The 19,818-nt window shown below is 42.7% G+C and overlaps 3 protein-coding genes across 3 annotated transcripts in view; 1 reads left to right on the top strand and 2 right to left on the bottom strand.

Moving 5' to 3' along the window:
- Positions 1-1,144: 1,144 nt before the first annotated feature.
- LOC134445560 (uncharacterized) lies at positions 1,145-4,841 on the top strand. The gene is made up of 9 exons (XM_063194608.1): positions 1,145-1,311; positions 1,424-1,706; positions 1,886-2,060; positions 2,167-2,243; positions 2,835-3,015; positions 3,474-3,722; positions 3,813-3,984; positions 4,167-4,315; positions 4,419-4,841. The coding sequence occupies exons 1-9, from the start codon at positions 1,280-1,282 to the stop codon at positions 4,595-4,597; spliced, it is 1,497 nt and encodes a 498-aa protein (XP_063050678.1). The 5' UTR covers positions 1,145-1,279; the 3' UTR covers positions 4,598-4,841.
- On the bottom strand, positions 4,608-6,812 carry LOC134446443 (P2X purinoceptor 7-like; the record flags this gene model as incomplete). The annotated part of the gene is made up of 4 exons (XM_063195810.1): positions 6,308-6,812; positions 5,918-5,987; positions 5,070-5,224; positions 4,608-4,740 (listed from the first exon to the last, which is right to left on the bottom strand). Coding segments are annotated over exons 1-4 (465 nt in total), but the record flags the coding sequence as incomplete, so codon positions are not given.
- A 2,090-nt stretch (positions 6,813-8,902) lies between these two features.
- Positions 8,903-19,818, bottom strand: part of LOC134445563 (tripartite motif-containing protein 16-like) — a gene marked incomplete at its 3' end in the record, with an annotated part of 78,678 nt that continues 67,762 nt past the window's right edge. Inside the window, exons 7-8 of the mRNA XM_063194612.1 lie at positions 10,783-10,839; positions 8,903-9,381 (exon numbers count right to left, since the gene is read on the bottom strand). Of these exons, the coding sequence (XP_063050682.1) occupies positions 8,903-9,381; positions 10,783-10,839 (536 nt within the window). The remainder of the gene's footprint in view (positions 9,382-10,782; positions 10,840-19,818) is intronic.

Here is a 19,818-nt window from a genome sequence, read left to right as displayed (position 1 = left end):
GTTCTGATTGTCTGAGGTGTCAAGGGTCGATAATCTCCCTGAAATGAGTTTTTGGAACTTTGGATGTCTGCACACGTGTACCTAGTTTCTAAACCTGTGTTTCTAAAACTGTTCCAAAATATTCACCACAGCTCACCTATGTGTAATTGCAGTCATTGACACATTTGTTATGCTAATGCTTTGGGGACCCGTTTTCTTTCTGTCTACAGAGCACATCTCAAGTACTGAGGCCACCCTTTACCCATGTTGCCACTCAGACAGACCGACCTCGCCGTTCGACGCGCACTACTCAGGTGTCAATGCGTAAATTAGGCCCTCACATGAGAAGCAAAGGTTTGTTGTTTATACATTACATTTTTGTTTCAGTTTCTGTATATTTCATTTCTTTCTTGTGAGGCAGATCATTATGAATTGAAGCAAAATGCTATTCCAGAATGTGTAGCTACTTGCAGTTACTATAGGCCCTACTATACTGCTCCTTTCTGTATGTTATGGCCAGTGTTAGGCAAGTTACTCAAAAGCTGTAATGCATTACGGATTACATGTTACTGTCTTTTCCAAATCCCTTACACTACACCATTGCTATATTTACACTACTTTTGCATTAATTTAGTTACTCTCATAAAAAGAATAGGCCAAGATATAGATCTGGTCATTTATTGCAGTGTGAAGCAATCTCATGAGGCATGCATTTTTCACCTCCAACCCCGGAGGTGTTTTTGGCAGCATGCAGACTAAGAACTTCCAGGTTCAGGAATAGCTTCTTTCTGGCCCACCACACTGTATACCCCTAAAAAACAGGTCATTGGAATGCATTTGTAATTTCAGTTATTTAATATTGTAACTAAGTAACTATTACAGATCCCCCCCCCTGTAGTGCCTTGCATTACTGCAATACAGCAAAAAATTGCAGTAATTAATTACTTTTGTAATGCATTACTGCCCAACACCCAGGTTATGGCATTGCAGTATGTGAAAGTGTGTAGTGTCTTCTGTCAGTAACACACATTTTGTTGACTGTAGAAGTCCAATTTGATTGCGACATCGACGCAAAGAAGTGTGAAAGCAAAGGAGTAGGCACTTCTGATGCACCATGGGGCCCACCATCCTCTACACCCATAAGGCCCGTTCAACATCTAAAAGACCTCGGGTGGAGGAAGAGGAGGAGGAGGAGGAGGCCACCACCAGCGCTGCTGCAGCTGCTGCTGACGTCACTGACACCCTCTCATTACCTGATCCTGATCCTCACGATCCAACATATGACCCTGCTGCACAGTCGATGACCACGCTAACAGAATCGTCACAGCTTTCGTAAGTGCTTCTGCATGTTCTCATCAGACATTAATACACACATTTGTATTGAAGAGTTTATTGTCAAACTAATGTTCTCTCCCCTTCTCTTTCTCCGTCTTATCTGTAATAGTGACAGCTTCTCAACATCAACAACTGGTCACACCGACAAAAAATACATAGTTTTTGAAAAGAATATCATGGAACTCTTCCAGCGCTGTCCAAGGTGCAGCAAGTCACCAGAGTTGAAAACATACAGGCGAGGAACATTTTTATCCATCGACCAGATCTGCCACCACTGTGAGTTCTTCAGACAATGGAAGAGCCAGCCACTAATTAAGAGCACACCAGTAGGCAACATCCAACTGTCAGCAGCCGTATATTTCAGTGGATCATCATTCTATCAAGTGCAAAAGGTAAAGTATACTTTTTTTTATTTCAACACCTTTCTGGTGTAGTTTTTGAATAACTTTTTCATAAGTAACTCATTGCTTGCGTAATGAAATAATAAAGCTTGTATTACCCCATGTGGCAGGGTTTACCAAAACTAGCTGCCTCAGTCTTTTATTTATTACATATATATTTTCATTTATAGATGTTTCAAGCCATGCGCCTCCAAAACATCAGTTACTCAGCATTCCGGAGGCATGCAAACCGTTTCCTTGAGCCGGCAGTGATTCACTCATGGCACCAGCTTCAAGACACTGAAGTGGAGTCTCTGAAGCACAAAAAAGTCAAGCTTGGCGGGGACATGAGGGCAGATTCACCTGGTTAGTTCTTTCCATCTGTCTATCTGCACACATCATGTATAACTGTTGCAATACGGACCCAAATGTGTGATGAAATTTGAATAACAGCCCTGTTTTGTATTTGAAGGACACTGTGCCAAGTATGGAACTTACAGTCTTATGAATCTGGAGACCAACAGCATCATTGACCTTCAACTAGTACAGGTTAGTGGGCACTTGTGTATAGAATGATGGACATTGTAAAAAATGGAGCTAAGTAAGCCCCCGGTAAAGGACTGTATAATAGGGCTGGTCCAGGAATACAGTAAGCTACACAGGTTGTCCGGCCAGAACGCACAGCAGGGTGCCGAGCCAGGGGGTGTTCCCAGTAGGCCAGGACCTACCTCTGGAGCCGGAAGGTCTGGTTGCTGGGCCAATCACTGCCTACCCACACGCTTGGTGCATGATGGAAAAGTACCAGGTCTGTAGGTCAGTGAAAGGGTCTGTAAGTCAGTAGCAGGGGGAGCAGTAGAAGGGGGGGGGGGTTGCAGCATCTCTCTCACAAACAACGGGGGATGGGCTGAGTGTTGAGGTGTGAGAGTGACCAGAGAGAGGAGAAAGGGCCTAAACTGTCAGTCACTGTGGCCAGGAGGCACAATTCTGAACAGACATTTTTACACAATTCACATTGCCCATTATCTGCTTTGTTTTCACTCTCACTGACAATTCTTTCTCTATAACTCAACACTACGTCCTAGGCAAGATATATAAGCTTTGTGTTAAGTCAATATATACTTCCTTTCTATGTGTTCGCAGAGCAATGAAGTCGGTGGGAGCCACAATATGGAGAAAGAGGGACTCACAAGAGGACTGCAGCTGTTGGAGTCGAAGGGTGTGGCTGTGGACTACATTGTCACAGACCGTCACCCCCAGATCCAGAAGTTCCTCAGAGACCGCAAGATAACACATTATTATGATGTGTGGCATTTGGAGAAAGGTCAGTACCTTATGGGTTACAAAGTGCATTTTTAATTCCACGTAGGATTCTCATATGTATGACCATGACGAGCAGAGGTGGATTAATTTATAAGAATGCAGGTAATTGCATCTAAAAACATTTTCACCCACACCCCCCTACACAAATTTTCTACCCACCCACAGCTCCCTCTGGCAAAAATGTGTTGCTGTCCCTCTGCGCACACACTACATACGTTTAAAGTTCTATAGCACCCGAACTCTATAGCATGGGGGACTGGGGTGTATCATAGTCTCCCATTACCTGCTAGCTGTGAGCACTGTGTGTAGTTTTCTTAGCATGTCTGATTAGCAGGGTCAAGATATGTTTTTTTGTGGGGGTATGGGGGCCAAGACGGTGTCTGGCCCAGGGGGCCATAATTTCTTAATCTGCCCCCGATGACAAGTGTGAAGTACACTAATACCTTTTGTGACTCTCAGGTCTGTCCAAGAAGGTGGCAAAAGCAGCTAAAGAGAAGGACTGTGAGGTGGTGAAGAAGTGGCAACGAGGGATCAGCAACCACGTGTACTGGTGTGCAACATCCTCCTCCTCTGGGCCAGAAAAACTTGCCAAGTGGAAATCTGTGATGAACCATATGCAAAACAAACACGAGCACGACAACCCCATCTTCCCGAAATGCCTCCACCCTGACCGCAATAGCACAGACCGCAAGAAGTGGTTTAAACCAGGTACTTATTGTTATACTTTTATTATGAACTCGCCGCATGTTGTGACAATGCCTTTTGAAGAGATATTTACATTACGCTTTATCTTTTCAGGTACCAAAGCCATACAGAGGATGGAGAAGATTCTTGTTAACAAGAGGGTTCTCAATGATGTGGAGAAACTAAGCTCCCGGTACCAAACGTCAACTCTGGAAGCATTTCACAGCCTGATGTTGCGGTTCACACCCAAGAATGTGGTCTTTCCTTTCATCGGAATGCTGTGCAGGTACTATTGTAAATGCCAGCCTTTTCAACATGTTTGCAGTAGTGCCAGTGACACGAATAGCAATGTCTAAATCTTCCAAAAAGAAATGTGTTTTCCTACTCGCAAAGCATTGTTTTGCTATGGTTATGCCCAATTGAGGTCACAGGGCCACTAACCATATGCTTCTTAAATTTGATTTACAGACACTATCTGGCAGCACTTCACTTCAATGAAAATGCAGGGCGGACCCAGGCAAGAACCACAAAAGGAACCTTGAGATACAGCATCCACTACCCCAAGGCCAAAAAGGGAGGATACTCTGTGAAGCCAGTGAAGACAAAAGCAACATACCGTAAGATTTCACAATTGTTTTAATCTTTTCACTGAAAAGTTACATTTGTAACAAAATATTTTTTCAAAGGATATACATATTTACACTGAACAATATTTCCCAGGTTACGTGCACAAGATGATGAGTCTGTTGTTCGAGGAGGTCATCCCAAACCCTAAGCCGTACTTGGAGGAGCTGGAAAAGATTCCTGTTCCGAATCCCCTGTCCTCAGCATTCCACCACCCTCCACTGGCAGAAGCTGTAGAATCCTACAGATCCCGCTTCAATCAAGGGCAGCCCTGAAGCCTACATACTGGCCCTCCGTGTCCGGAAACTCCTGTCTGATGCGCCGAACGACACATGCCGGGATGACAACGCGGACTTTTCTCCCCAGCCAGCCCCAGCACCAACTGACGAAGCATCTGTAGGCCAGATGCCGGCATCGTCTGGAAGACAAAGATTGTTGTATACACTGTTTGTCAATGTTGTGCCTTTGCATTTTTTTAAATTATATGTAACATTTGTAAATAAATTGCTCGATTTCTTACAGGAGCCCCCGGTGTTATTTCTTTTTCATAAATCACTGTGCACAGATATGTATGACTTTCAGTCTGGAACAATGAGTAATGATAAACAAAAATTGTAGTGATGTGTAGTTTATGGTGTGTTTTACAATAGAAGTGACTGCTTTTACTGCCACAGTGCAGTGAGTATAGTACAACTACAGCATGCCTGTGCACACCGTTTTAACTTTGAAGATTTACAGAACGAGTACCTTTGGTAGCCTCTCACTCGCAGGCTTCCGTGGTCTGTCCGGAAGTCATTGAGGGCTTTCTGCAGTGCATATATATTTAGGCACACAGGTTCTAGTCCAGGGTGTTGGCTCATGCAGGCAACAGGGGTGATGGTATCGGTCAGTCTTGTCATTACCTAAAAAGTTGAACATGAATGTGTATCATTTATCAACGACAAAGGCTACCCATCATCACACAAGTGCAGAGGTGTCCAAAGTTAAAAAAAAATATATAGATATGTTTTTGGTACCTATAACACTAGCACATGGCATAACATAGTTGTTACACCATTTACTCCACTCCACCCAATGAGAGACAGTGATGTTACTGAAAAACACTGAAACCCTTTTGAGCCAACCGTTTGCTGATCATAACGGAAGTACATGGATCTGCTTGCTTACTAAGACAAGTTACCTCTTGTGTTGGAAATAAACAGTTTATTTCTTTTTCATTTATACTTCAAACATGTATTCTGCATAAGCATCTGAGTATGATGCATATTGCTCACCAGTGTTGGGCAAGTTACTCAAAAACGAATGCATTACTGATTACATGCTACTTGGGCAGCATGCAGACTAAAACTACCAGGTTCAGGAATAGCTTCTTTCTGACCCACCACAATCCAGGTCATTGTAATGCATTGCAACTTGAGTTAATAGCATTGTAACTAAGTAGTAAATGTTACAGCTTTTTGCCCTGTAATGCCTTACATTACCGCATTACAGCAAAAAGTGATGCATTGTAGTAGTTCGTAACTTTTGAAATGCATTACTGCCCAACACGGTTGTACACACAAGATTTTGAGCAAGAGATGAAAAGTCTATCGTACCTGGGGAATCTCACGGCAGCAAACATTCTCCTCCTCCAGCGGCATTCTTTCACAATTGTCGCATGAACACCTAACAAACATGAATGGTATTAGACAATTTCTGTCTTCATATTGGTGTAATATTACCGAATGATCATTCTGTGTTGGTGAACTGTTATCTGAAGACAAGCACACTACTTTAGAGGAGGAATTAAGCAGGAAGACCCTTTCTGGTTGTAGTAACATCAACATACTAAAAGATTACAAAGACCAAACGCTTACAGAATCAGACCTTGGTCACAACATTGTTTATTATTATTAGAAAGCATAGTTGAAAGCGATTGTTAAAACGCTAAGCATACTTGTTGTAATAACACGACAAGAATATATAGTAATAAACATTGAGATTACCATTCCGAAACGTTCATAGTCAAACGATGAGGAATCGGTTCCTCCTCCACCTCTCCATCGTCCTCTGACTCAGGATCATATATATACGGCTGTATCTCTGAAGACATGTTGAGATTTTAGTTCCAAAAACAATGTTTTCCAGCAGACGGACCCAAGTACCGGTAGGCTAAGCTAGCTAACAGCTTGTAGCTCCCCAAAGTTGTACATAGCGCGAGCGGGGGAGGCGGGTTCATTCATTCATGGGAGGGAGCCAATCAGAGAGACCTCATTATCACGTCACGCATATTCATGAGAGGGAGCCAATCAGAGACACCTACTTATCGCGTCACGCATATTCATGAGGGTAAGCCCTGAAAGCCGGAAAACCCTGTCGTTTCTGAACAAGCCATTTTTCCGGCCCTAAACACCAGCTTGAAACAAAATAACCACAGCGTTTTTTTAAACGGGACCAACGCGTAACACACTCAATAACATTGGGGAACACGGTAGTATTAATGAAATAACGTCGAGAGGCGATCTTTAACCTACACAGTCTAAGGACCACGTGGGATACCGCCAATGCAGGCTCCACTGCGGAAGAGAGAGAGTACAGCCCGTTGTTGACAAAAAAAAAGTTTGTAGTCCGATTATTTCAAAAAGAAAATGTTTTGTTTTAGTGGAATTACATCGAGTGTGGTTGAAATACCACCACAAAGCGACCTATATTCGGATTCTTTGGAATCTCACGGACATTTTGGTACCAGCCATGAAAGGATTCATCCATGTTTTCGATGTTTACTGCCGACAGAAAGGTAGAGATGCACTGAAAACGGGGGTGTTGAAGGGATGAATTTTGAAACATGACATTATGACATAAATTGATGATTTAGCACATATACGGTGTTTGAATCTGTCTAATATGGTGCTAAATGCATTCTAAAGGGTCTAAGCTTTCCAATGATATGCATTGTTTGATATGTTTATTACAACTTGTGGTCTATAAATGATTGCACAATGTAACGTTGTGAGGGGAGGGGCTGTCTTTGGGTCGGGACCGACCCGCCCTCAGGGGAAGGGGATATATATATATATATATGACGTTTATATTTGACAGTTGCTATGTTTACATGACGTTTTTAAAATACTCCAGAATTAGTCATGTTTCCTATGATTTGTCATTTAATTCCGATGTAGTTATAAAACCAGACTGCACCAGGTTACAGCCCCTCTCCTGCCCAGACACAACAGTTTTGCCGAAACGTACCAATAATACTCGTGGACACTATAAAGGTTTACCACAGAAGCAAAGAGTGGAACTCACACACCAGCAGCCGATGCAATCATTGGCTTATTGCTAAGTGGTAAAGGTGATACACAAAAGTGCAAAACGTTTTCAGTCACCAGACCTTCCTCAGTGCAAATACACAAAATCACAGAGGACTTCCTTGTATAGAGTTCACCGAATAGGTGGTAGACATGTCATGAAAACAGTCGGTTAGGTTGATGTGTACTGACAGTGTTGGAGGATATCAAAAGGCATAGGCCTATGTCAAAGGAAACATAGGGTACAATGCTTAGTCTAAGGAATAGTCCAAAACTGAAAAAAATAATACTCGTGGCCACTATAAAATAATACTCGTGGCCACTATAAAATAATACTCGTGGCCACTATAAAGATTTAAATAATACTCGCGGCCACTATAAAGATTTAAATAATACTCGCGGCCACTATAAAGATTTAAAATTATACTTGTGTGGCCACTATAAAGATTTAAAATAATACTCGTGGCCACTAAAAGATTTAAAATTATACTTGTGTGGCCACTATAAAGATTTAAAATTATACTTGTGTGGCCACTATAAAGATTTAAAATAATACTCGTGGCAACTATAAAGATTTAAAATAATACTCGTGGCCACTATAAAGATTTAAAATAATACTCGTGGACACTATAAAATAATACTCATGGCCACTAAAAAGGTTTAAAATAATACTCGAGGCCACTATAAAGATATTAAATAATACTCGTGGACACTATAAAGGTTTAAAATAATACTCGTGGACACTATAAAATAATACTTGTGGCCACTATAAATTAATACTCGTGGCCACTATAAAATAATACTCATGACCACTATAATGGTTTAAAATAATACTCATGACCACTATAAAGATATTAAATAATACTCGTGGCCAGTATAAAGGCTTAAAATAATACTCGTGGACACTAAAAAGGTTTAAGGATGCATTTTATTATCACTTTAAAAATTAACAATCATCAGTAATTATATTACATCTTCTTTCTGTAATCACATAGGCCTACTCTACATGGAAAACATGTATTTTAAAAGAAACAACATCCCAGTGTCTATGTTTTGTGACAAAAATCTCCAGTAGACATCTAAAAAGTTTTAAAATACAATTAAATACATCAAATCAAAAGCTAACTTTGTACTTCATGATTAAGAAAATGCTTGCAGAACAAATGTATTATTAAAAACTGAGCAGTGTGTGTGTATATGTGTGTCTGTGTCTGTGTGTGTTGAATGATCCATGGCATCAGCCCTGTAGGGGCCTCACAACAGCTTCACTGATGATCCCCCACCCCATACATAAAACCCAGGGTAGAGTGTGTGTGTGAATGTGGTGTGGACTCTGTGCAGGAGGGTCATTGTGTCTCCAGAGATGCTGTAGAAGGCCAGAGTTCCTGCCCTGTGATCCACATACACTCCTATTCTGGAGCTGGCCACTAGAGGGAGTTTAGTCTGTTTACTATTGTGGCTGAAAGAGGAGCTGGAGCTGGTGAGACGCAGCCTCCATGACTGATCATTACGTCCAAACACACACTCATTACCCACTCCTTTCCTGCTGATGCTTTTATATGACACTGCTATATTAACCGCTCCACTCCTCTCAACCTCCCAGTAGCAGCGTGCAGACACACCCTCTCTACACAGCACCTGATACACATCAAATCTGTCTGGATGATCAGGATATGACTGGGCCCCAGGTCTCCACTCCACCCTCCTGTTCCCCTCAGACAGATGGAGGTCTCTGTGTGCTGTGTTTGGATCCAGAGTGAAGTGACAGGAATCTGATGGAGGAGAAGACAGGACAAAAACAGTGTTTTATTTCTGTGTGTGTGTGTGTGTGTGTGTGTGTGTGTGTGTGTGTGTGCGGTTGGTTGCAGTTATAATTTATATGTTGCCTCGCACATCACTGGTAGGTGTGTGGTTGAGCGTGTGTGTGTGTGTGTGTGTGTGTGGTGAGGGAAGAGTTTGTGTGGTTTGTGCGTGTGTGTGTGTGTGTGTGCTGTGTGTCTTCCTTTGTGATATGTAAATATTTGTTACGTGTGTGTGTGTGTGTGTGTAATAGGACATAGCTGTGTTTAAGCAAGATCATGTGAGATTACTATTGGAGGAGTAGTCATGATCACTCCATCATTCCCCCTGTGTGTAGAGGGATGGTAGAGCACTACCGCGTGTGTGTATGTGTGTGTGTGTAGAGGGATGGTAGAGAACTAGTGAAATTGAGGAATTTGGGGAGGAGGAGTGAAAATTGACAACACGTGTGTGTATATACAGCCTGATCTCCAAAAATTCCGTGCTCCTGGATACGGATGTTAAGGACACGAAGTCTGTGTCCAGGAGCACGGATTTTGCCAAAATTCCGTGTTCCTGGACACGGAATTGTTTTCCGTGCTCCTGGACACGGAATTGTTTTCCGTGATGGGCACACGGAAGTGCTTTCTATAGGCTATTACCACAGCACTGTGTTAACTCTATCATTAGAAAATACATACCAAATGCTAATCCTAAACAAAATAATGCTATAGCAATTTAAATTGTGCCCTGACCAAAACATTCCCTAACCTTAACCTGTCATTAAAGACATATTTTTGAGAAATACCTTTTCCAGTTGGTTGCTAGGCTATCAAACTCATATAATGAATGAAAGAAAACTAGCTGTGCCCAGACCAAAACAATGCCTAACCCTAACCTGTCAGTAAGAAATGTTTTTTTTTTTAGACAAAATATTTGAAATTAGAAAAATCCTGAGAAAACACAAGACTGTGGAAATAGCCCTTCAAACAATTCCGTGTCCAGGAGCACGGAATTTTGGCAAAATCCGTGCTCCTGGACACGGATTTTGTGTCCTTAACATCCGTGTCCAGGAGCACGGAATTTTTGGAGATCATGTTGGTATATATGTCTATGTGTGTAGGGGGAGGGGAGTTTGTGTTTGTGCGTGCGTGCGTGCGTGCGTGCGTGTTGTAGTATTTGTGTGGAAATAATTAATTACACACTGAGGCAGACTCTAGGTGAGTGGTTATTTACTTCCAAGGTACTGTCGTTCTGATACAGGAATGCACTGCAGAGACTGGTCAATAGAGCTACCGTAAGTGCACTAGTATTGCAGCTGTAATTACGGTACAGGATCATTCCTGTCAATCACTGCATGTGTGTCTGTGTGTGTGTGTGTATGTCCAACTCACACTGTAAGAAGTCCTCTCTGGTCACTGGTTCAGCAATAAGAGCCTGGCCATCAGACACTGAGACAGAAAATTTCACATTGGCCTAAATAAGTGCATCAACACCACAATATGAAAACATCACATTGGCCTAAATAAGTGCATCAACACCACAATATGAAAACATCACATTGGCCTTAATAAGTGCATAGACACCACAATATGAAAACATCACATTGGCCTAAATAAGTGCATCAACACCACAATATGAAAACATCACATTGGCCTAAATAAGTGCATCAACACCACAATATGAAAACATCACATTGGCCTAAATAAGTGCATCAACACCACAATATGAAAACATCACATTGGCCTAAATAAGTGCATGAACAATATGCTCCAATCAGGAGATCACATGACAACAGTCACACTAACAGTAGGAACAGACAGCAGACGTTGAAAGAGCTGAAATGCTGCAGAGTCCCTACTGAACTAAACAGATCAGGGGTGACAAATGTGGAGAAAGATTCAACCTTTAGTTTAACGCTTGATCAGGGAGAACGACCAACTGAACATGGCGAAAGATACAACCTTTAGTGAAGCGCTTGATCAGGGAGAGCGACCAACTGAACGTGTCGAAAGATTCAACCTTTAGTTTAACGCTTGATCAGGGAGAACGACCAACCGAAGCTTGTGTTTAGAAAAAATGTAGACATTCCATTGGCTGCCGCCTGCTGCTGCCGAACTGCATCACAAGAATCTTACATATTTTTTTGCTGGTTCAACTTCTCTTTTGATGCCTTTGACGCAGGGGCGCTGCCCGAAATTTAGGGCCCCATGAATGATTTGAATTTTGGGCCTCGTTAAGGGCCCCTGTCAGTGCTGTTCGGCCCTGTCCGGCCCTTATCTGTAACACCTTTCTCCCCCTAGTGGCACCCATGTGGTGCTAGAAACGCTCCCTCTAGTGCCACCCATGTTTTCACATCCTTGGTGCTAGACACGCTCTTGCCACTTGTCCATACAAAGTCAATTACTTACTTTCAACGCCCACAGTCTGTTCACACAGAGTACAATTTATTCAATCAACCCCAGTTTAAATTGTATGAAAAGAACATTTTTCCAGTCATAATGAATACTTAGAATTTGATGGTGGTGGTAAGTATTCATGAAAAAGGTAACATTAGTGAATGGGCAGCATGAATTCTGGAAATAAACATCTAAAAATCTCACGCAGTGTCCCTTTAATATTATTTTGTGTATGCACATCCCTGTGTGTGTGTGTGTGTGTGTGTGTGTGTGTGTGTGTGCGTGCGTGCGTGCGTGCGTGCGTGCGTGCGTGCGTGCGTGCGTGCGTGCGTGCGTGCGTGCGTGCGTGCGTGCGTGCGTGCGTGTGTGTGTGGTGAAGACTCACTGGTTGTGCTCTGGATGATCCGGATGTGTTCCGCTGCTACAAGATGAAAACAAAAATCAAATGGTCATGTCTTGCCTTGGAAAGATAATTGAAGATGTCTGTTATGATTTCTATATTTGTCAAACCTGCTGCAGATATCTTGACTATTTCCTGCTTGAAGACTGAATCTAATTTCTCCTCCAGCTGCATCTTCAGTGCAGACACAGATTTCTTCAGGGGCTCCAAGGACAAGTTTTGGCTGAAGGTCACGCTGGTTGAAGTTGTGCTGTAAGGCCTCCCAGTGATGGACACAATGTTCTGCACAGAGAAAAACACACACTGACATGAGCCCTTGATCAGCAGGACATTAACAGGGCTGTATTGCCACTGTATTTAGCCATGTTTTGAACTCAAAAGTTTGAACTACAATTACAAAGTAATGTTTTCTACCTTTAGGAAGTAGATGGGATCCTGAGTCAGTGAAAACTGCTTCATCTCAGCATCTGTCCTCCTCAGCTCAGCAATCTCCTGCTCCAGTCGCTTCAGGAGTTCTTCAGCTCGACTCACCTCAGCCTTCTCCTGAGCTCTGATCAGCTCTGTCACCTCAGAGCACCTTCTCTCAATTGAGCAAATCATCTCAGCAAACATCTTATCACTCTCGTCTACTGCTGTCTGTGCACCAGACTGATAGGACACACACACACACACACACACACACACACACACACACACACACACACACACACACACACACACACACACACACACACACACACACACACACACACAAAAACACACACACACACAAACACACACACACACACACACACACACACACAAACACACACACACACACACACACACACACACACACACACACACACACACGCATGCACACACAAACAAATGTTGTTCAGGAGGACCAATAGTTGGCTTGATTTAAGTCAGGAGAGTTAGGCCTTCTACACTAAAAATGTTCAATCTTTACATCTCTAATGCAAGAGGTTTTACCTTCCATCTATATCTGTACATTGAAGTGTTGCTTATGAATTCATCTGGGTTGCAAATGTGCATTGTTGTGTATTGTGTAAAATGAGACTAAATCCTGTAAGGAATGTCTGTCTGTGGTTGTGAAGGGGAGATCATCTGGCAAACAGCTTTAGTACAACACTAATACTAAAACTACATGCTTGTGTCACACCTCATCATAACTACTATCTCACGGCATAAGAGCCAAGCTTCATAACCAGAAACCTGCTGCAGATTGTCTTCTCCTCTGGTCAGTTCTCACCTTGAGAGTCTCCACAGCCTTCCTCAGCTCCTGCAGCTCCTTCTCCTTCAACTGGATTATCTGCTGGCATCTCCTCTGGCTCTGCTTCAACCCCTCCTGGAACATCGGGAATCAATGCAATAGAAAAAAGAAAGAAAAAAAAGATATTTTGGGGGCTTTCTTGCCTTTATTTGGGACAGGACCATGAAGCATAGATAGGAAATGACTGGGGAGAGAGAGACGGGGACGGATCGGCAAATGACCCGGGCCAAAATGTAACCTGGGTCGGCAGCATAGCAGTCAACCGTTACAGCCACGGCAGGGACAAAGTTCTTAGTTCATAGGCCTACTTATTTCTGAGGGTGCATCGAGTGAAATTAAATTATTAGTTCTTCACAACAAGCAGTTGACACAAAGTGATCTCAGATAGACTGGCAGAACCTGTATGACAGGTAGGCTACTTGGCCTGTCAATGTTTTACATTTGCTACAATGTTGGACATTGGACCTCTTATCTAAGAAACATACCCTGGTCTGCCTCCTACGTGTGGCAAAGACATTCAAATAATGCATCTTTACGTGGGCCTAGGTGATATAAAGCATTATATAAAATATGCATACCCAAATATGCTCAACATACTTGTAAGCCCACATGTCTTACCTTTTTCTGACTCCACTCTGCCTTAGCAGTGATCGTGTCGTGGCCTTTATGATCGTCCATAGTACACATATAGCAGATGCAACTCTGGTCGGTGCGACAGTATATTTCAAAAGGCTTCTTATGACGGGGACAGATCCTCTCCTGTAGCTGGCCCGTGGCATCAACCATGGTGTGATCTATTCCAATAAGTTCATTGTGAGCTTCCAAATGAGTGCCACAATACGACTTCAGACACTCCAGACAGGACTTGACAGCTTTGAGTTTTCTCCTGGTGCAGACGTCACAGGCCACATCTCCAGGTCCAGCAGCACATTCAACAGCAGCTGCAGTTTGTATTCTGCTCTTCCTCATTTGATCCACAAGCTCAGCAATAATAATGTTCTTCTTTAAAACGGGTCTTGGAGTGAAAGTCTGTCTGCATTGGGGACAGCTGTAAACGCCCTTCACATCTTCCTCATTCCAGCAGTCCTCAATACAACCTAAACAGTAGTTGTGTCCACAGTTCAGACCCACCGGATCCTTCAGAAAGTCCAAACAAATAGGACACATGAAAATATCTTCATTACTACCCATTGCTGCAGCCATTTTGTAAAGTATTCAGCGATAAGTGGACTAAGACGACAACACAGCTCCTGAGAGCAGCTCAGTAGGTTTTGTTTACCTGTGGTGCTCCAGACTTCCTGGATGGGGAGTGGCGTGTTGTATTCATGGAGTACTGCTGCCATCTAGTGGCTGTGTGTAATAACAGCAGCAGCAGCAGCAGCTTGGATGCTGGTCTTCCTGAACTTCAGTGTTGGGAAAGTTCATTTTCTATTATATGACCTTAAAAATGTCCATCATACATTTTGCAGGATTACACATGATCAACCAATATAGTGCAAAGTGCAGTTCAGTTGCTACACCAACATTGAAATTAAGAAAAATGCCCTTAATACCTTCAGTGCCTTCAAAGTATTAGGTTGGATATTTTAGTTACTGCAAATGTTGGATACTTTCTACACATTGAAGTAATTGAAGTTCTTTTGGGTAGGCCTACACCTTGACAATCGGCTGGTCTGGTATGCTAATTCAGATGCAATACTGTACAAGAAAGGACAGCCATAGCCTAATGGGTCATTTCACGTGAAATCAGACACTTTGGGACCCAACCGACCCGGATTTCAATCATACTTGGTGTGCCTTAGTAGCAAGGTAGCACCCCAGAACTGCATTGGTTTGAATCTGACACTAATATTAAGGGAGAAACAGACTAGGAAAGGTTCACATGTGAGGGTAGGATATACATTCAGCCTTGAATATATCAGTCAGTGTTAGTCACAAAAAGATGCCTGTGGTGTTGTTTGAAAGCTCCTTTCTGGCTCTACATATTACACAATCAGCTTGGAATACAACAACTCTCAGAATATGAATTATGATAAATTGAAAAATTAAAAATTGAATATCTAAAAAAGCTATATTTTAAAATGGCCAGTTCCTTGTCCAAACGTAGCCGGCAATGTCATGAGCAACACCTCAAATGCTGGTGTTTGGTTCGTTATTCATTTCAGAGAGAATTTGACTCACAAATATGGCATCATACAGACCACTTACCCTAATGGCTAGAGGGTTGGGTTGCAGCCATAGCTGTGCCCGTTGGCGCCAAGTAGACCTCCAGGAGCTTCTGATGTGCTCACCAAGGATGTTTGTAAACAATAACAACTGTAAGATTTTAGTCACAGTTAATGTTTTTCTTAATTTAAATGCGAGATTACTTCTTTATAACCTATACGCAAATTATCATTAAATCATAGTGTGATTTGGAAACGAAGTCAAGACATCAGTAGAGGACTTTGAACAAACAAGTCGCCCTCGGGAAGCTTTCAGTAGCTCTTGAGTAGCCTCAGTAGCCCTCAGAGCTAGACAGGTTGGGGACCCCTGCTCTAGAGGGTTGGGTTGCTTATCTGCCACTTTGACTAACTCTTGGCCCAGGCTTTAAGTCAGGGCATATATGTGTACGTATATTGTGAATGTGTCTTTGTCTTCTTCAGTTGGGTAGCAGGTTCAAACCCTTTCCCTATCTGTCTCTTCCTCTGTCCAGAGCTGAGCCGGGTGCTCTCCAACCAACCAGCTCTCTTTCTCTCCCTCTGTCTCTCCCTGTCTCGGTTTCTCTCTCCATCTTGTGCTCTCTCTTTCCCTCCAGCATTGTCTTCTTTCTTGGTGTCAAGTTTTTTTCCCCAGCTTTGTTTTGTTTTGTTCAGAGGGTGGCAGGAGGAATGCACTCAGGCTCCTGGTTTACAATGTGAGACAGGTGACCTGGCTTTGAGACTGCAGGTTGACCCTATCAGGAGTAGGTAGGGGGTTGAGGCAGGAAATCCAACATGGGGGGGGTGGGGGTGGGGGGGGGGGGGGGGGGGGGAGGGGGGGGGGGGGGGGGGGGGGGGGCAAAGGGGTCAGGTTTCCTGGGCCCAAGGATGAGGGAGGAACAGAATTGGGGTCCTCATTATGGTGTATGTGTTGGGTGAAGGGGCCCTCTCAGATGACTTGGTCCTGGTCCAGGCTGAACTGGAGTCAGGTGGAATATAATATGGCACTGCCTTGTGGCATATTCCATTATTCCAAGGTATCACTGTTCACTTATTTTTTATTTTTCCTTAATATTTCACATTTAGGTCTAATGACAATGTGTAAATAGTGTAGCCTATTCATTTATTTCTTTAATAGGGCTATGGTGGTTAAGCACTGGTGGCATTTTATCTTATATTTTATATTTACTTTATAAAAACTAATTTCTGGCATATTAATGACCATATCAGCATGTTTAGGTGAATAGGCCCAGGGGGGGCACAGCAGCTTGGCTGGGGGGGAAATGCCCTCCATTTTTTACTCAGGTATCAGTGTACAATGTACTCTGTATACTACTTGGACTCAAATAAACACAGAAATCAGTGTTAAATGTACTCCTACAGAGTAAACTGTATTCTGTCCACTTTGTTGTGTATGTGTTGTTTGAAGATATACTGTATATATAAGTTGAGACGCTTGAGTTGTTAATTATATATAAAATTAACAATTAAAGCGTCTCATCTTTATATTGATATGTATCATAAAAACAATATTTCCAATATCTCACATTATACGTATTTCACAAATCAAATTGTAACTGTACACACCTGATGAAAACCCAGACACACACAAGGCTCTTTGTTGACGTTTTTAATACTTAAAATCAGTCATAGTAACACTTTTACAGCTACGGTGACACACACACACACACACACACACACACACACACACACACACACACACACACACACACACACACACACACACACACACACACACACACACACACACACACACACACACACACACACACACTCACACACCATCAGTCGTGGTAACACTTTATCATGTGAACACCTACAGGAGTGGAAGCCGTTTGAGTGACGGATACACACACACACACACACACACACACACACACACACACACACACACACACACACACACACACACACAGACACACACACACACACACACACACACACAGACACACACACACACACACACACACACACACACACACACACACACACACACACACACACACACACACACACACACACACACACACAAACATTCACCGTGACGCACAACACACACAAACACTCATGGGCGGACAGAGAAGGGGACTCTGGAAGGAAGGGCAGTGGCATGAAGAGAGAGAAGATAGATAGAAGAAAGAGAAGAGAGAGAGAAGAGAGAGAGAGAGAATAGAGAGAGAGAGAAGAGAAGAGATAGAGATAGAGAGAGATAGAAGAGCGAGAGAGAGATAGAGAGAGAGAGAGAGAATGGGTGAGAAGAGAGAAGAGAGAGGGGGGGGGTGAATGGGAGAGAAGAGAGAGAGAGAAGAGAGAGAGAGAGAGAGAGAGAGAGAGAAGGAGAGAGAAGGAGAGAGAGAGAGAAGAGAGAGAAGATAGAGAGAATGGGAGGGAGAGATAAGGAGAGAGAGAGAGAAGTAGAGAGAGAGTTATTGGGAGGGAGAGAGAACAGGAGTCATTAGACTAATAAAACTATTAGATGCAAAGAGCTGTGACAGGACACCAATAACCCAATTTCATATTTACAAACCCTGTGTGTGTGTGTGTGTGTGTGTGTGTGTGTGTGTGTGTGTGTGTGTGTGTGTGTGTGTGTGTGTGTGTGTGTGTGTGTGTGTGTGTGTGTGTGTGTGTGTGTGTGTGTGTGTGTGTGTGTGTGTGTGTGTGTGTTACTGTAAGCAAGACAATCTATGGAATAACTTTGGATGACTAATGTGCAATACCGGCTTGAGTATGTCCTTTGTGTACACACACACACACACACACACACACACACACACACACACACACACACACACACACACACACACACACACACACACACACACACACACACACACACACACACACACACACACACACACACACACACACACACACACACACACACACACACTATGCCACTCCCTCATCTGTTCACTCTATTCTATTGTAATCTGTTCTTCACATCAGTCTGCCTCTTGACCCTCCTTTATAGGCCAAGAGTACAGCAAGTAAAGCGGCAAACATTAAGCAATTCCCATTGTACAAAGGTTATATAAATATTATATCTAGGGACATTCAGACTCGTGTGTATTTTTTTTTTATATGGGTGAAGAGGTGTGGAAACATTGTGAGGTGGTTTGAGGTGGAAACATTTCATGATTCATAGTATAATGCATTAAAAATAGAATTGAAATAGGGAAAGATTTAAATACAAATGGTCAATTTATAGAAAAGAAAATCTCCTGTTGCAAACATGAATTCAGACTACACTGAAATAATTTCATTTGATTCCTATATTAAATAGGATACCAAATACTAAAATACCTTGTGTAATCAAAGAGATGTAGGCATACACTGTGTACTGGTGACTGCGGCCATATTGGATTCCTTCATTTTGAGGTACTATGGGAATTTAGTACATTTATTTTATACTGCATATTGGCATTAAGCACCCTTCAAAGGCCCTGATATTGTTGCATATCAAACATGAACACTATCAAAGAGACTTTGTTCTTAAAGCAAAAATATGGGCAGAGAGAAGTGTAGTATTTTGAGGGTCAAAAATCAGCGCTTTTATGTGGTGTCATCCTATGTTCTACTGCCCATAACGAAAGAATGGAAAAAGGTACACACAAACTTCTTTTTTCAGGTGAAAGTAGACAGTTCAGTGCAGTTTTCTGTAGTATTTGTATTCACAGAGACATAGAGTATTATTTTGTACATTTTTGTGTACATTTCTACAATGTGTGTGTGTGTGTGTGTGTGTGTGTGTGTGTGTGTGTGTGTGTGTGTGTGTGTGTGTGTGTGTGTGTGTGTGTGTGTGTGTGTGTGTGTGTGTGTGTGTGTGTGTGTGCAGGGTGCGATTTGCCGGGGGGGATGGGGGGGATTGTCCCCCCTTCTGGTTTTTATCTCTGCTGGAAAATATGCTCGCGAATAGGCCTATCAAAATAAACTAACAAAAATGTTGACATGTAAAGCAAGTTGTGACCGTTTTCTGCAGTGTACATTGCACTCACTTTCAAAATTTCCCGACGTGGTGAAAGCTTTAATGTTCACTAGGTCCCCGACTGCCAGCAAATATGCAACAAAGTTGCTAGTGCCAACAAACAGGCGCGCAAAAAGGGTGCATTGCATTGCATAAGCGCAGCGTCAGTGGGGGAGCAAACGAAGGAAAC

Source organism: Engraulis encrasicolus, chromosome 3 (assembly GCF_034702125.1).
Source record: "Engraulis encrasicolus isolate BLACKSEA-1 chromosome 3, IST_EnEncr_1.0, whole genome shotgun sequence".
NCBI lineage: Eukaryota > Metazoa > Chordata > Actinopteri > Clupeiformes > Engraulidae > Engraulis > Engraulis encrasicolus.
Note: the sequence above shows the minus strand (reverse complement) of the source record. Positions and strands in the feature narration are given on the sequence as shown.

What these genes read in the sequence shown, in the direction of transcription:
- LOC134445560 (XM_063194608.1), top strand. Translation starts at nt 1,280, where the DNA reads ATGACCACGCTAACAGAATCGTCACAGCTTTC. An exon ending in CATGAGGGCAGATTCACCTG is followed by an intron (nt 2,061 to 2,166) that starts GTTAGTTCTTTC and finishes TTGTATTTGAAG; the next exon opens with GACACTGTGCCAAGTATGGA. An exon ending in CAAGAAGTGGTTTAAACCAG is followed by an intron (nt 3,723 to 3,812) that starts GTACTTATTGTT and finishes TTATCTTTTCAG; the next exon opens with GTACCAAAGCCATACAGAGG.